This window comes from Netta rufina (genome assembly GCF_964035555.1).
Source record: "Netta rufina genome assembly, chromosome: 3".
Classification (NCBI taxonomy): domain Eukaryota; kingdom Metazoa; phylum Chordata; class Aves; order Anseriformes; family Anatidae; genus Netta; species Netta rufina.
The window spans coordinates 8,010,844-8,028,844 of record NC_140125.1 but is presented as its reverse complement, the minus strand read 5'-3'; the positions used below and the strand labels follow the sequence as shown (position 1 = coordinate 8,028,844).

Below are 18,001 nucleotides of genomic sequence, written 5' to 3'. Positions count from 1 at the left end.
GAATTCTAAATACCTTTAATTACTTAAATCTGCAACTCTGCCAAGGGATTTGCAGAGGGAAAAAAGAAAGCAGAGAAGTTCTTGTGGAGTGTACCAGAAAAGAGTCGTTCCTATTGGTGTGGTTCCGGTAAATCTTTGGTAAACTTCTTCCAGAGTCACATAGGTTGCTCCTATTAGCAGTGGGCATACAGCTATACAAAGAGGTCACTAAGTAAAATAAAGCTGTATTGGTTTCATGCAGCCTTTTTGGTAATACATGAAATTTATTTGCAAATAGACAAAGACCACTACCAATAGCAGAAGTTATTTTCTAAAGGGTAAGAATAAATAGACCTGCAAAACCAAAAATGCGTATTAAGTACTCTGTGACTTTCTGAACCACATCAGAGCTGATGGAGAGGCCAATGGTTTTTGTTTACCTTTCTTAGCATCAGTCCCAGATCCAAAGCCTGCCGTGGTACTTGGTCGAAGCTCAGAGCTACTCTGAGGAGTCACATTTGCTTTGGCATTATTGGCTTTTCCTTTTCTATCATTCTTTGACGTGTCATTTGGTACATCAGCTATATCACTCTGGAAGAAACATGCACATTGTAATAAATTAATTGCTGTTTTACCTGTAGTACAAGAGTTGGGGTATAGGAGATTTCTGAACTTGTTTAGTTTATACACAATTAGGAACGTTGCAACATATTTTCAAATAACACTATACTCAATAAAGTATTTGTAACCTATTTTAAATGGCTATAGCTCTTTTCTCGCTTTTTAAAATTTTCATTTCTGTAGGATGCGTTATCATGGCCTGTGGAAAGTTAGACAGTGAACAGTATTTCAGTGTGTGTTAGCACAGGCCAGTGTTATTCAGAGCAGGCCAAAGAGGCTTATATTTGCAGATGAGAAATGGTAAGGTAATATGCATCCATGGGAGAAGGTCCAGTTTACTTATAAGCAAATAACAAACAAAACACAAAAAAGCAGCAATACAAAAATCAAACAACTGAACTCACAGACAACTGACCAACTGATGGTGATCTTTTCACAACCTACATTCTACATCCTCTATTATAAAAAAAACCCTTCATAATATGAACATAAATGGGCTGTGTTTGTCATTAAGTTCTACTTACGGTTTCAATGCCCATAGCTCTCATTTGGTCCGCTCTTTTTTCTGTTATAGACAAAAATTTCTTTGGATCTGACAAAGCATCCACAATATCTGTAAGAAAAAAAAAATCAACTTTTTATCATCTTCAGAGGCATTTAAAAAATCATCTTTTATAAGACCTTCTTTCTACCACTGTTATATCAACCATGGCTTGCAACAACACCCCAGCTTTCCACAGTGAATTTGCTTGGACTGAAAGCACTCATCACCAGAGCACCTGAACACATCAGGAACGTGAATCAGTTTATGAAGTGCCAAGGGAGTGATATTAATCCAGGTGGTTTATTTTGGAGAGCAGAGCATAGTTACTTTAAGTTCCTCACGGCTGATGTCAGTAGAATTTGACACCAGAATCAGATGTCCTGCATGACACACTGCTAACAACTTTGCCCCTTGGTTATTTGAGTGCTGACTGACTTGGGATTGCAGGGAATTGTAGAAGATGCTCCATTATATCTCCTAGTTCAAACACAAAGCTAAACTGCAATTTCATTTGGGTGGTTAAAGTGATCAGACAAATCCAGTCTCACTCGCCTTTGTGATGCTCCACGGTTGCAATGTAGAAGGCTGTGAAATGGCTTTTCTGTGAACCGCTAATGAGCAATATTTGAATCTGGCCCATGCCACAGTACTGCTAGCGGTATTGTAGCTCTACTTAGTACTGGACATTCTCAGGTTCTTCTGTTAAAGGGGTTAGTATTAAAGACAAGCTCCAGGAAAAAGTAATGATCTCCCTGTTTCCTCCTATTCAGTAACCCTTTTCTACCCTCTGCTCCCCAGTAGACAGTGAAGAACTGAGGTTGGTTTCTCCAGCACTTTAAGCCAGAGTAAAAGCTGTAGTGGGTGCTGGCATCGTTTCTTCCAACCTGCTGTGTGAATGAGCCTACAGAGCACAGTGCCGTGATCATTTTGGCCATTGGCACACCAACTACCTGAACCACAACATTAGCTGTTCCCAATAAAATTGGACACTGTCGCTGAAGTCAGCGCACAAATGGCATGACACCAGAATTTGGGCCAGGAGTAGGGGTCAACATGTTATGTGTTCAGCCCACCCGCCCCGCTGGAGTGTGACAGAAATATACATGTATAAAGCTAATATTAAGAATTGCACTGTGTAAGTTCAACCATACAGATTAAAGAATGCTTTTTCCATATACAGTGATAAAGGTGTAAGCATAGGTCTGCAGGAAGACAAAGACACACAAATCTTTACCTGCATACTGAATAATCTTTTTCCATGACCAATTTCAAAACAGTCAAAGAATTCACAAATGACAAAGGAGGCCCTCCACAGCAAGAAATGATTTTACAGATTAAACTGGTTCACTATCTACAATAAGAACACATTCAGAGACCACAGCAGCGATCTGTTTTGATGATCCTTCTGACACTTTAACTTCAGTGTTATGGACAAAAGGGTCACTGGTCTCAGTTAATAAGCCTCTCTTGTCAGAGCAGTAACTTAGGAAACGAAGTTTAACTGCTGCAGCCTGACTCATCATTCATTACAAAATATTGTCATTTAATTAACTCAGGCTTTTTGTCATGACCATTAGGGAGACCAAGGAAGGTGACTCACTTGCAAGGAATCTTTTTTTTTCCTCTTTACAGAGTGCTGCAGAGCCCTATTTTCAGCTGCTTACACGTAAAAGATAAATGTTTTTGTACCCTTACATTTTAAATGGACTCACTAGCATACTAGACAATTATTTCTGCAATGACAGCTCTGACACTCACAGTTTTCATTATTTGAATGTTGTCCATGTTACATGTCATATTTTTGGCCATTTTCCAAATTAGCTTACAACAATGTGAGACAGAAAAGGCAACCCACTGACTATGTCTGCAATAAACATCCAACCCATCAAAAGCTTCAGGAGGAAGTTTCTATCTTGTTCCAATTGGGGGCTGCACTATATAATCTCTTTTTCAACCCAAGTTGTCTGTGAGCTCCCTTGAAGTCACTGGATGCATTTCTCAAGGAAAATAGCATAGTCTGGGCTGCCATTCCCACAAAAGTTGTATTAAATAGGCAGCATTAGTCTTGATGGCTCTCTTTATTTTCCCAAATAAAGTTCCCTCCAGTAACTGGTGACCCAACTATGTCATCTGAAACTGTAGTTTATATGCACAAAAACAAAGAATTTATTTTCAGCTGTACCCATGGCCTTAGAACCATATCAAAGGTAGCTTAGAACTGAGTGTTTGCCTCTTGCCTTAGTAACCATGTCTTTTTGTCCTTGGCACTTACTCTTCAATGAAAACCCAGGACTACCCTGCTAACACGATGTGTCATTTGAAAATAGCTGATTATCATCAGCTTCAAAGTAAAAATGACTAACATGTTTGGGAGAGTGAGACCTTTGTGAATTGTATTACAAACCATATGAGCACTACACCAACGGCTCAGCATTTCTACAAGTGGGATGTGACTCATCACTGCTTTTCACACTGTCATTTGTCCTTTGCTTACGTTTCTCTTTCCTCAGTGAGGTAAAGTGGGTGTAGGGAATAGCATTCTATAAAAGAATCCCTATTAAATATAGAAGGGAGAAAATCATGGGAAGACTACATTACAGAGGACTCTAACCACTAACCTAAGCAGCCATAATTAGTGACGTACACATTTCTACTACAGAAGAATATTATAGAAGAATAATATATTATAGAAGAATAATATATATTTGGAGAATGCTCCTTCATTTACATTAATTTGCACCAGTGTTTTGTTTTATTTGGACAGAGTAGCTGATGCAGATAAACCACACACACAAATAAGTAAACTGTACAAAAAATAAAATTATGCATCTTTTAAGGACTATAATAGATTAATGATGAGTTATTATTCAGTACAAGTTTTTAAATCCTATTCATACAAGTTAAAAAATAAAAAGAAAGCAGGCAGCTATTGAATCAAGCTATACTTTCCTACAGGTTTGCAAAAACAACCATGGAGATCCTAATGATAGCTCATAAAACAATAAAAGGTGCACTGCAGATGATAGGTACTTAAAAACACATGCAAGGAGAATATTAATGATTCCACATGAGTGTCAAAAGTTATTTCACAGTTGTTCATCAGCCTGCTCTATATCGATGAGAAAAATAGATGAGGCACATCAAAACTATCTGGGGAAGGGAGAGAAGAATAAGTGAACTCATTTAGTTCATATTAATATGGAGCCTGTTTTTCCCAACACTACACCAAGACATGACACCCAGTTGTCTCATTCTAGCAGCACTTTACTGTAATTATAATTATACTTAGGGTTTGTAATATTTTTTAAGTCCTCAAGTCTGCCAGATAAACCACCTGTAGTAATCGTGACAATGCAGTAGATCAACCAGTACTGAGCTGCACACAATTTGCAAATTCTAAACCAAATTGTTCAAATTATATATGAAAAACAATTCTTTCATTTATGAATTTGCATAATGTGCTTAAAAAACAGTAATACTTTCTTACTACACAACCAGCACACTCAGCCAATTGAACCATACTAAACTCCTCTAAGTTTAAATTCTACTCTTAGAAAAAGGGTAATATCATTCAGAAAAATGCCAATCCCAAATCAGAAGCATGTCCCTAGTTCAGGGAATGTTTTAGCTGAGTCATCTACTGGCAACTTTTCTGTCCTTAAGTTCAGAAAAAAATTAAAGCACATACTTAAATGTGTCCCTTAGATTCATGATCCAATTACAGCCTTGAGAATCTCAAGCTTAAGCATAAGCTTACATTTGTCTTCAGAGTCCCTGAAGTTAAATACTGTTGATGAAATATGCTGCATAAAGACACGGCAGAGCTCCAAGACCTATGGCAAAACTCCAGCTGACTTGCAACAGTCAGGGTTTCATATGTGACCTATATAAATGCTTCTGTAAATATTTCTTCCATGGAGTTACTGTTATTGAAGTCTAGCCCTGTTTATTTTTTAAAGTTTGGATAAATACCAGCAAACGGTCTTTTAGATACATTATTCAATGTACTAGGTAAATCCTCTCTTTCTCCAATTTGTACTATGGAAAAACCACCAATAATTCTTTGCATAGATACCAGATTTGATATTGTTTTTGTAAAAAGCAAAAAGTTTTTTTTATCAACAATGTCTCACCAATCAACTTCAAGTTGAACTTCATTTTGCTGCAGAATCAGAGCACAAACATTTAATGTAATTTCTATTTTGCAGTTTTAAGTGGTTTACATATTGTCTAATACACAAGTGAATTTCATGTGCAGTGAAGAACACAATTCCCAGAGGTACACCCTGAGGGTGAACTTACACATTACACAGATTTAAGTGGTGTAATGATTATTCTCAGCTGCTTGCCCATATCCAGACATGGCAATTTGCCACTGCTCAGTATAAATGATGATGGCCCTGCCAAACTGATCATGGAATTGGCTCAGATTAAAAACAACTTCCCTGAAAATCCAAATATAATTACAACATGCTAAAAACATATAAACTTGGGAAAGAAAAATGCAGAACGGTTTCTGATACTGATTTTTTTCACTGTCCGTTTTTAACAACAATACGCCAATATTCTCAGGACTACAAAAGTGGCTTTGTTGTTTGATAGAGTGCATGTCTAGACCTATAGGACAAACACTACAGCTTAAATACATGTCACCCTTGCAAACCTATACATCAGAAAAAAAAACCAACAAAACAAACAAACAAACAAAAAAAAAACAAAACAACAAAACACTTCCTTGTATTAACAAACTAATGCTAGAGTTTGTTTTCTGTTTATGTCCCATAATTTTTTGTAATTTAACAGGACACATTTCATTACCATTAACACCAATGTACTTGGTCAGAAACCTGGTTTCTAAACTGAAGATGTGAGGTTTCCACAGCATCTTTCCAGTGGAAACCTCATCTTTCCAGCAATGCATGTCTACTCCTGGCTGGTATACTGACACCACAGTACTTCAGCACTTCCACAACAGTCAAGATTTACAGTACACAGAAGTACAGGTTTATCTCACCTCCAAAACCATCAGGCACATATGTTTTAAGCACAATGTTGCAGAAAACTGTTGGAAGAGAGAGTGGTTTGTTGCCTTCATTCCGAAGTGAAATGTGTCTGTAACCTGCTTGCAGACCATCCAGAGGCAGGATCCTCTGACCAATCAACTTATTATTGTCATCATACACTGCTATTCTCAGGACAGCCAGATCAGGAAGAATAACCTGGAAAGCCATAAAATGAAGACATTTAATGACTAATACAGTAGCACCCTCCCCACCTCCCATGTTTGAAGCAATCTGCTCATTCACTTTGTATGCTAGAAACAGACTCATCACTGAAAGATAACATCAGTCTTTGCAAACCTCATACTTTCAGATTCCCTTTCCTATTTTTTTTTCACTATAAATAATAGGTGATTTCAGAATTATACATTCTTACACTTATACTAGCTAAATATTTTGTGTATTTATTTTACGTTACTGGTGACATCAATAACAGGCAAGTAAATACTATTTGGGAAATAGCAGATACCATGGCAATTGAAGAGTAGATAGCACTGAATTGGGAAGAATTCTGACCCAAAGACTGAATGTGGGATGTATCCAAAAGGGCAATTAAGAATGGAAGGAATGCAAGCACAAGCTGATGGGGATGCATGCTGAACTATGGGTTCTGCAGAGTGGAGAAGCAGACAGAGGACAAGACAGGGTGAAAGACCCGCTGAAATGGTGTGCTGCCAGTCGAAGTGGGTACTCAAAACATGAAAGGTATGCATGGTGGGCAGGGATGCTGCCAGCTATCTGCATCTGTCAGCTCTCACCTTGAGTGATCAAAAGAATAGCAAAAAATCCCCTTTCTTCCTAAGAACAAAGATGCTGCCTCTGTGTGTGGCGCAGCAAGGAGAAGACAGACTAACCAAGATGTGTAGCCTCTGTGTCAGTCTGATGTGACTGTGTGCTGAGAAAGGTTTTCCCAATCTTTCCCTACCCAGTTCTATTCATTGATGCTTATGGTACAAAAGACCTAAGTAAATTGCATCTACCATCTGCCTTAGAATTTCCCCCTAACAATTTAACTTTAGGTCTTAGAAGCCACAAAATAAAGTATGTTTTTGGTTTCTGTACCCACCTGAGCTATTCATAAATGTCCTGCTCTACTGCTTAGGATGAGTGATAACTACACATTCACAGCACAGGTTACTACCAGGACTGACCCACATTTCCCCTTACACAACAGAGCGACAACACATGACTTGGTTATAATGACTGAAGCTTTATTTTAATTAAAAACAACAAAACATGACAGAAAAACAATTGAACGTGTTACCTGAGAACAACTGTGTAGGATTAAACATCAGCTTAAGGAGAACATTGTAACCCAAATAGGTCAGGTAAGATCTCTCCTTTACAGGCCACAGATGAGTACATCTTTCGTTACTTGATGGGCTCAGAGACTGACTAGGGAGCAGGAGTGGGGACTAAGAAGGTTACGGTTCCCTCTCTGTTCATTTGTTCTAGGGTGTCCTTGAAGGCATTCCCACCCTCATGACATTTAACACTGTGCACCTCACATTTTCATTTCCTTCAACCAGAACTGTTCCTGCTGTGCTCACGCTACTCATCTGCCTTGGTCATCAATATCCGTTTTGATTACAGTGCTGAACTTGATACAATAATGACCTGGGATGAAGAAAAATAATCTCTTGTCTGACTTGCAGTATGAGTTATTTGAGAGAACGTATGACCATGTAATTGTTTATTGCAGAGTGGAGCAGAAAGTCCAAGGAATATTAGCATCAGCCATCATATTAATGTCATGACATACAGGTTCCCTGGTTTTACAGTGAAGCTGAGTGCACCCTGTATTTTATGGGCCTTTTGATTTGACAAATTGGAAAGCAGCAGATGCTGGCCATATGGCCAGCAAGCCATGGGCAGCATGATTGCCTGTCACGTACTTAAGCAATTTCCCTGGGTCTTCTCATACACAGGGTAAAGCGCTTGAATTCACATTCATTTCAGAAAATATCTGAGTTCAGAAGAGTCTCTTGCATTAATTACATTTCTATTAAAAATAGTTATACTGTTTAGAAAGCAGATGACGTGTGTCATATACCCAAGAGTAAAGTGGTATCACCACACAGCAAAGTCTGTCACTTTGGAATAAAAGAGCAACAATTCTGCATGACAACAAAACAGGTGTAAGCGAAACAGACACTCTCAAAGACAGCACTGCTAACACATGTAGTCTGGATGAAACTCCAGCTGACAAAAAAAGTATATATATATATGTGTGTGTGTGTGTGTCATATATATAAAGACTGACAGATAAAAACTGAACATGGGCAATAACAGCTGATCTCTCTTTCTAAATCCCCCATACTAAGAAAAAAAGGTTTGTTTTTCTTTTGTTATTGAGGAAAAAAAAAGGTACATAATGCACATGGAGGAGGGAGCTGGCAACACATCTGAGGAACACAGCACCCTTCCAACTTTTCCATGTAATAACATTGACCTTAGCTTTGGATGCAGCATCTCACCTGCCCTCTGGGCTGAAGGAACAGTGCAAGATAGCAGCCACTGCCAGGGCAGGGAAGAAGAAATCTCCAAGGAATGATGGTGTCCACCAGCGGGGGCTCATTCTGAGCAGACTGCATACCTTGAACACAGGCATGGCCACGATGGAGGTGGCTACCTCCGAGTGGGAAGAGAAAGCAAAGGGGAGGGAAAAGCCAAACAGAAACAAAAAATCATGTGACAGCTACAGAGGTTATCCATTAGAAAAGCAAAACAATGCAAAATTAAAAAAAAAAAATCTCTTGAAAGCTTATTTCAGCTTTAGATTGTTTACTGTAGTAAACAGGAACCCTACAAACCCTTTTTCATGGGAGCAGCACTTATTCATGTGAGCAGTCAGACTGAAGCAGGGAAGGGTAGCTCAAGTGAGCAAGGATGCTCATGTGCAAAAGGGCTGGCAACGACAAACCATGCTTTCCAAATATCCTACCTTTCGAAATACAAATGATTCTTCATTGTAAACAGGGTTCAGACCATTGTTCATCACCATGCGTGTTCGAAATTCTTTACGTATTGTGTCCGTGGGTAAACCATACATATCCACTTCTACATACGTACCAATTTTTTTGTCTGATAAAAACTGACCAGATATTACCTGCAACATAATAACAGAAGAGTTAGGAAAAGCAGTACAGAGAATATCAACAATACAATGTACACAGCACAATATGAATACTGGAAATACTGATAATTTTTTATTTAGTCAAGGCACTCCGACAAAAGCTTTATACAGAGCAGATATTTATTTAATCATCTGAAAATGGTATAATTACTGGTAAAATTGCACTTACTTGGAAAAATTATGATAAGACCTTAAATATAACCTTAATTTTCATTATAGTTCTCTTATATGAGCTTACAGAGTAAGCTCTATAAATGTGAAATGTGACAAACAAAAAATGACTTCACTCACTACGTTATGGTATTAAAAGTTATAAACAAGTCATAACACAAGAGCCCAATTAGCTGCTGTCTACAGAGGCATTCAAAGTTTTAACAAAACATACTGAATGAAACAAGCACATTGGACACTACTATTTTGCAACTGCTCTCAAAATATGCTTTAAACTTTTCTGTTCAGAATCCATTATGTGTCTCCTTTACAAAGTTGTAAAAGGAACGTATTGCTCTTCTTTCTCTTTGGTGCAGGTTTTATAGAAATCACATGTCAATCTAATTCTATATTCTTTGTCTGGAAAACGCATGATGCTTAAAAAGCAAACAAACAAGCAAACAAAACACCATGCATGACTCCTCTGTATTACTATGTATATAAAGATTTGCTGTGATTTTACTTCAAGTCAAGATTAATCTAGTCACAGCAGGTGATTACTCCAGGGCAAATTTCTATTCCATCAAGATGATCTATTACTTAAAAATACAGCTAATGTTTTCATTACTAAGATCAAGGAGGGAAGAAAATCATTGAAACGCAATTTTGCAGATCTAAGCTTATTTGAGACATTCTTTTCTTTTCATGATCTAACATTCTTCCAGGGAACACTCTGGATAACAAATCTGAAAATTCTGTGGTTGAGGAGCACCAGCACTGGCTTTGGTCTACTCTTACAGTTTTTTATTTTTAAATAACGGTATGCATCTACAAGGGAAGTCCTGCTCTTTGTCAGGGCTTTTAGCTATCACTGCAGTACAAATAAAATTCAGAATCAACAGACTATGCAGCAGAAGATGGACTCCTTGTATAACCCTGATCCATCTCTTTCTCTCTCTCCTGTGCGCTCTTCCTGCTGTTTACATCCACCGAGCATGTTTTCTATTTAATAAGATTGTACATTCTCCTCTGTAAGGACTGTATCTTCCCACATGTCAAATATGCACAGCATTCTTCAGCAAAGCCCCAACTCAGAGTAGGCACCAAACAGTAATCATTGCAAACAAAACCTTTTATATTTTTCCTCCACAAATCTTGAATGAATTGGTTGACATTATTATTCCATTCTTACAGGTTCAAGGAAGAAGCATGGAATTATACACAAGTTTTAGTCACTCAAGAAAAACACATGACAAAATAAGTGATCTAAGAACCATCTCTAGTGCTCTGTAGCACAATGTTCTCACCGCCAGATCCCACTTCCTCCTTGGAAAGATTGTGCTGCCTTTAAATTTTGTTTTAATTTTTAAGTTTTTATTCTTCTGGAGGTGCAAATGAAACTTGATTGTCTACAATGCACAATGAATCCTTGTTCAGAGAGATTTTGAGATCTCTGCTACACACAAAAAGAGACAACTGAAAGCCAAACTTTTGTTAAGCTGCTCATAGGGTATTTGAGCAAAGAGAGTCAAGTGTCAAATCAGAAAATAGGATTTACAAACAATTACCAAAATGCGATGCCTAGCTATGTTTTGGAACCACAACAGAAGATTTACAAACTTTGCTAGTCATAGATGATTCTAAAGTAATGACCTCAATCACAGCCACTTTTCTCACAGAGCCACTTTTCTCTACTTATTTTGAAAATATCCTGTCCACATATGCCCATATTCCTCCTTGCCTTGTAGCGAGGAGTGAAATTTGTACAGTTTCATACTATCCACATAAATGAACTCCACTCATTTGCTCATTTCTGATGTAAAGAAGAGCATGAGAGGGCTTAATGTTCAGTGAAAATGTGTAATAACAAATCATTTCTAATTATATCATGTTCAATTCAGATCAAGTAAACACAGATGTCTTAGCCTGCAATCAAACAACAACAATAACAAACAAACAACTACAAAAAAAAATCTGAGGGCATACAGATAACCCAAACAGTTTTTGCAGCTATCCTATTTCTATTCACATTTAAATGTGATTTTGGATGTTGTGAGATGACAGAAGTTTGTCTGTAGCAGTCTTACCTGTACAGAACATGTTGCAGCAATTACACCATCTACAGGAGTTTCAGAGAAAGGGTCAAACGTTCGATCTGGTCGCCGCATGAAATCTGGCTTAAGTAGATAGCTTATTTCAAGAAAAAGAAGAAGAAAGTTATTCTTTTGTGGAAACTGTACTTGTATTAACTACATAATAAATGGAAATGGATGTTCTGGCTTCAAACAACAAACTCTTCTACAGTGCTGTGAAATACAGACTCATTCTAGCTGCAAGTGTGAGGAAATAACACTGCGTACCTAGAATAGAGATAAATGTTATTCTTAATTTTGAATTACCAGCTAGTGAGGGATTAAATCAATCCTGGATCTCAAGAGGAAAATAAATGTAATGTAATAAAGGACATTTCAAAATAATTTAGTAACACATTTTAAAAATACAGTGAGTTATCATATAATAAAAAATAGATGCTCCCATTTACTTTATTTCTTTAATGCTTTTGAAAAATACAAAGAAAAATGCAGAAACATACAAATTTTTTTTTTTTTTTTTTTTTAATGAAATACTTCCAGAGAGTCAAGACTCATACAATAAAATTCAGCTTGAAGCTAATTTTTTCATCTCAGTTATAAAACCTTGGGGAAAACAGCTGATGTTAGTACTGACAGATTGTTAATTATAGTAGCACGAAAGGTGCTACCATAATAACACTTACAATACATCCCTGAGGACTATACACTGGATCAACATATCACTGAAGCTAATATGTGCACTAGTGAATCAAAAGCCAAGGATTCTGCCATCAGAATAAAATAATAGCTGAGCCACAAAAATGCTACGCTATATGAGAGGAATTTTGTTCCACTGGTGGAAGAAAACATGTAACTGGAGTCATCTTGCTAATTCTGTAGCCCTGACAGACAGCAGTTGCTAGTTTTTTTTTTTTTAATTTTTTATTTATTTTTTAAATCCACACTCTAGTCTCTCTAGCAATCACAGGTAGACAATGTTATAAAGGCCTATGCAGGATTCATGAATAATTTAAAAAATGCTAGAAAAACTTTGAAAGACAGACTCTCAATGCATTTTCTCCTATTTTTCATAACACGGTTTCCATTTAGGAAAGTAATATTATTTACTATTCTCACATTAAAAACGAGTGCAATTTTATAATATTTTACGGATTTAAAGTAGACTACAGGCAGAAGGGAACTATCTGAAACATGCTAAGCCTAGACTTCAGGCCTGCTGAAATAAAAAATATTCATGCTCTCCTTTCACCAGCATGAAAACTGTAAATCAGAGAAAAAAAAGGATAACAGACTGAAGGAAATTTATTTTTTTATTTTCATTGCCCTGAGTATTTTCTCTCTGTGATGAAACAGCACCACATTTACAAAATATTACCACTATATTACTATCTATTACCACTATATTACTGTAATAGCAGAAGACTCACACAAGAACCAAGAAATTTACTGGATAATGAAGCCTGTCTCAGAGAATTTGCCAGAAGTACATAGTTGCTCTTCTCCTAGGCTAGTGAATCAAATAAAAAAGGAACCATACTCTGGCATAAGGATTTTTATTTTTTCCTGACATGACCAAAGACTGCACTTTTGAGAAACCCAACAGCCTTTATTGGAAGAGTTCACATTTGAAAATAAGGTATGGAGAGGCGAAGTACTATGCTGACCATTCTGCAGAAGAAGAATTTTTACCAAGTTCCACCTACTCAGATTTTCCTTCTAAATAAGACTTCCATGAGTAAAAGAGTTGTTTCTTCTCCAGGATGACCTTGCAGACTTTAATGTGTTTCTGGACTGTCATTTCCTACAATTCCTCAAACTTTTTCCCTTCTACTGATATTAAAGATCAATCTATCCTATTAAGGTACACACTCAGCATCCAAAAAAAAAATGAATCTATCAACATTGCTTGAGAACCCCTTTTCATGCAAAAGTAATGAGCAAGAACTTAGAGATGAAACACCATTTTCTGTGAAATCTGCTCTCCACACAAAGTACAGACTAAAAAACAAACCCAATCAACCAACCAACCAACCAAAAAACAACAAGGACAAAAAAAAAAAAAAAAAAAAAAACAGACAGGGAAATTTGGATATTCTGTGAACTTGCAATGAATCTTCATTCTCAGTCATATTTTTGAAAAAAAAAATATTGAAAACAGAAGCTGAAGATGGATTTAAGTAACTGTGAATAGTATTCCTGATCATCTTCATAATTTGTACACAAAGCTTCTTCTATCTCATCTTTAAAAACTGGGCATCATTAAAAAGCATATTCATTTCCCTGAATTCTGTTAATTTCTACTCCTCACTTAACATCCCATTTTTCTTTTGTAACACATAATTAATAGTGACAAAATTTTATTAAAGCCATAGTAAAGAATTCTGATACACAGTGACAACAGTTTAAATCACATCACTCACCCGCATGATCCATTATATTCAAATTTTCCTTGATTCAACTGCATTGCTAAATCTGTCAAAAGAGAAAAAAAATTACTTTCTTCCTGAATAATGCAGATCATGAACAATCTTTTTTGGAGAAGAAAATAAGACTGTATGTCCAAAATAATCAGTTTAAATGAAAATTTAAATTTAATGCATATAAAATACACACAGACCTACAAACCAAAAGGAAGCAATATGAAAACTTCAGGCTTCTTCACAGTTATAAAAGCTTTATCAACCACGCTGAAGCACAAGCAGTGCTTAGAAAACAGTTTCTCCCTGAATTCAAACATAGTCTGTGGTTGTTAAGTACCTGGGATAGGATTTTAGTCATCTAACTTTTGGCATTTACAGTACAGATTGCTCTCTTCATGCTAGTGATCCAGAATCACTTTAAATAACAGACACTTTTAACAGTGAAATTAATTTTGTTCTAAGATAGACATCTAAAGCAAACATTCTGGAATTGTGTATTTCTCGCCAGTGATCATACAGAACCACCACCTCTGATTAAGATGCCTGTATCCTGATGTCTTAAAGAAGGCGAGATGAATATTGCTCTTTTTCTAAGGATTTAATTGAATAAAGTACCACAAAAAGAAACCACAGATATCACTGCAGCATTGCTTAGTTTCAACTTTTAAGGCACCTGAGTTTTATTTGGTGCATTATTATGGCATTTGTCTATAAAGACAGAAGAGTAAACAGAAACCCTCTCCCAAACTTTATATGTTTTCCTGTGGGTTTCAAATTACACTGGAACACAACATCCTTGTTTAGCAATAACAAAGGTCTTCTTTTGCTCATAGACACTACTTATAAAAGGGAACAACATTTCTTCTATATGTTCTCTGTTACACAAAATACAAGATTTTCATATGCTCATATGAGGTATTATTTACCCTACTGGACAGCCTTAGCTTCTATTTCCTCAATTGTTCTTCAGCTTGCCAGCACCGCCGGAACATGGAAGACTAACAGAGGAAAGTTGTTCATTTCCAATTACAAAATTAACACTCTTACTTTGCAATACAAAGGGGCTGAGAACAATGTGCAATGGGCAGAAGCAGTACTGGGAGAAGAGTTAAGCTTGCATATGTGCTCTGATCTCCAAACCATGTTCAGTAATTGGTTTACGAGCAGTTACTCCAGTACAGCTTTCTCTTGCCTCCTCAGTTAGAAATCAGTCATGGCAAGGGTGCCAAGAACAGAGCTCGTGATCATTAGAAGTTTCTACAGTACCAAAATCACCTTTAAAGAAAAGAAAAGCAAAAAAATACAGAACATTGGTCCTATCACAGCTACAAGATGAAAATGGAAAAACTGCTCTTTTACATATATAGCCGAAGACATTCCTATATTAATTATAAAAGGAAACAAAACAAACACCCTGTTAGTTACACTCACACCTTGATTGAACAGAACAACAGAACTCCTCTCAGTATCTGCTGTGGAGAGGCATTTACAGTCCTGGGTATTGTTCTCTAAGATGTGATCTCAGACCTCATTCTTTGATGCTAAACACATGACTCTCTAACACTTCACAACAGTTGGTCTAGAAACGCACTTGGCACAGTCACTACTTTTTACCATCTTAATTTGTATACTCCCTTCATCTTTATTTTGGAGATGCACACAAAACTGTGCCAAAGCAGTGTTTTGTGAAAACAGCAATCCCCCTGCAATTAATATTTTTATTAATAAAACATTATCATTTGAGAAGTTATAGTACTCTATTATTTTCCCATGAAAGGAGACTAAATTTTCCTTCAGAGTAGAGCTTTTTAATTGCTCCTTATCTTACGCTTCCATAATTCCCCCCCACCATATTATTTAGCCATATGTCCGTTTCCTCAAAAAATGCCAGAAGCAAATCCATGGCATCTGTTTGAGAGTTACTGTCCAAATCATTCTTTAGGATCGAGGTTCACTGGTCGTTGCTGCCTACCTGGGGTCTGATAGTTCAGTGAGACCATCTGGCAGCCAGCGTTCCAGAAAATTTGAGGCATGTAATTACTTGAATCCACTCGGCCTCCCTTTGGGTATATCCGACTCATTTGTCGTTTATTATAACTGTATAATTCATCAAGGAAAATGAAATAACATCATAGAAATGCATGGTCACATCCTGGTAACTTCAGTATTTCTTACATTAATCTTACTGTTTCTTATAAAGCTACTTTCTTTGTTCCTCTATAGACATGGAACACTGCAAATCTAGAAGTGTCCATTTGTTGTTTATCTGTAGCATTAATAGAGAGGAGGTCCTAGTAATAGCCAGGAGGACTTGAAAGGATACTTCACAAACTCAATGGCATGGGTCTTCAAATACCCCAGTCCAACTGATTCATTGAAAGAAGACATGTTATGATGAATATTACGTTCTAGAAAGAAGAGACAAGATATTTTAAAGCACTTTTGTAATATCATATTCAAAATAATACACTATGCCTAACAGACGGATATAGCAAATTTAGGTCTGCTTTCCCGCTATCTGTCACTCATTGAATCAAATTATACTGAAGAGAAATTAAGCAACAGTTCTGACTTGCTATTTTCTTTCACTTCCTGGGAAACAATCAAAACTTTAATTTTTTCTTTAGGAGAAAATTGCTTTTTAGAGCCTATGTTGTGTTGCTAGATAAGACAAACAACACGATAAATGGTCTAGTAGTGCAATATGAAAGCTTCAGCTAACTGCTGACCACTGTGACAACCACTCTCACCTTACTTTACTGAAAGATGAACTAAAAAAAAAAAGTAATTTATTTGAAAGGGTCTATAGAATATAATCAACCCCAACAGCTACATATTCTCCCAGTAATTTAGTGACTCCATGTGGATGATCAATAGAATAGCATGCTAACTTTATATTCAGGGAGACGGATGACAGTCATTAAACTAAATCTATTTCTAAATTCATGAAATATAAATATTAAAAAAAACTACCTAAAATAAGCAGACAAATACTTTTATTTCATTCAACCTTTTATGTTACCTTCTGCTACATCGAAACCTTGAAATTTTACAGGCTGAGCATAGTTGACCATTGTTGATAAATATGGATGTATATTTGTTGTGGCACCTACATATTTGTAAGATGCCATCCACGCTTGTTCATCTTCAACAGTTACTAAACCCTGAAAACACATTAAAAAGAATAATCACTATTTATGCATGCAAATACTGTTAGATTTTAAAATGTGACACAAAAGTATACCCAAATCTGCAGAAAGTTAAAGAAAATGCATATTTATATAAGAAAAGAGGAAATTTCATGTCACAAATTATGATTTATTTTCTTGCTGATATATGCAGCAAACATTCTCGATATTACAGGATGCATGTGAGAGGACTGATGATCAAAAAAAAGAAGATCCTAAGCAGTGGGTAATATTTCATGATGTTAGTAGGGTAATTTTGGGGATAAAAGAGAAACGTTACAATGGACTGAACAATGCTGGGAGATCATGCTCTTTGTCACATAAATTCCTAAGAACTGCAATTTAGTAAACATTTTCTGATAAGAACTGTGGAGTAGTGCACACTGTGTACTGAGAACAACTTTCTCAGCATCAAAACACAAATTGATTCAAATGCTAATTGTTACTTATAAAAGCAAACCAAAAAAATAGGATTTGCAGCTTTCATTGGAGAGATAGATGTCACAAGACCAACAAGAGACATGGTACCAAGCTCATATCTCTGGCCACTTACAAGAATAAACATGTGAATCCATGATTTACGTGAGGATGCACTATATTTTAATAGAACTGCAAGTTTTCTGCAAGTATCTCACGTCATAGAAAACCACAATATGAAGCACTTCTCATGTGGATCTACCTGCCAACTTTTGCGGATCAAACTGTCTACCTGTCAATCTTCCTTCCACTTTTTCCTTTCCCTAAATCAGTTTGAAATATATTCTTTTCACTGGGGAGAAGAAAAAAAAAATCTCCGTAAATTCATGCAAG

General features: G+C 36.5%; 1 protein-coding gene across 1 annotated transcript in view; it reads right to left on the bottom strand.

The window, feature by feature from the left end:
- PLCB4 (phospholipase C beta 4) overlaps window positions 1-18,001 on the bottom strand; it is a 201,970-nt gene that overhangs the window by 33,060 nt on the left and 150,909 nt on the right. The window contains exons 23-31 of the mRNA XM_084285056.1: window positions 17,026-17,167; window positions 16,327-16,411; window positions 15,976-16,100; window positions 14,004-14,055; window positions 11,578-11,680; window positions 9,149-9,313; window positions 6,159-6,363; window positions 1,125-1,213; window positions 420-570 (exon numbers count right to left, since the gene is read on the bottom strand). Of these exons, the coding sequence (XP_084141182.1) occupies window positions 420-570; window positions 1,125-1,213; window positions 6,159-6,363; window positions 9,149-9,313; window positions 11,578-11,680; window positions 14,004-14,055; window positions 15,976-16,100; window positions 16,327-16,411; window positions 17,026-17,167 (1,117 nt within the window). The remainder of the gene's footprint in view (window positions 1-419; window positions 571-1,124; window positions 1,214-6,158; window positions 6,364-9,148; window positions 9,314-11,577; window positions 11,681-14,003; window positions 14,056-15,975; window positions 16,101-16,326; window positions 16,412-17,025; window positions 17,168-18,001) is intronic.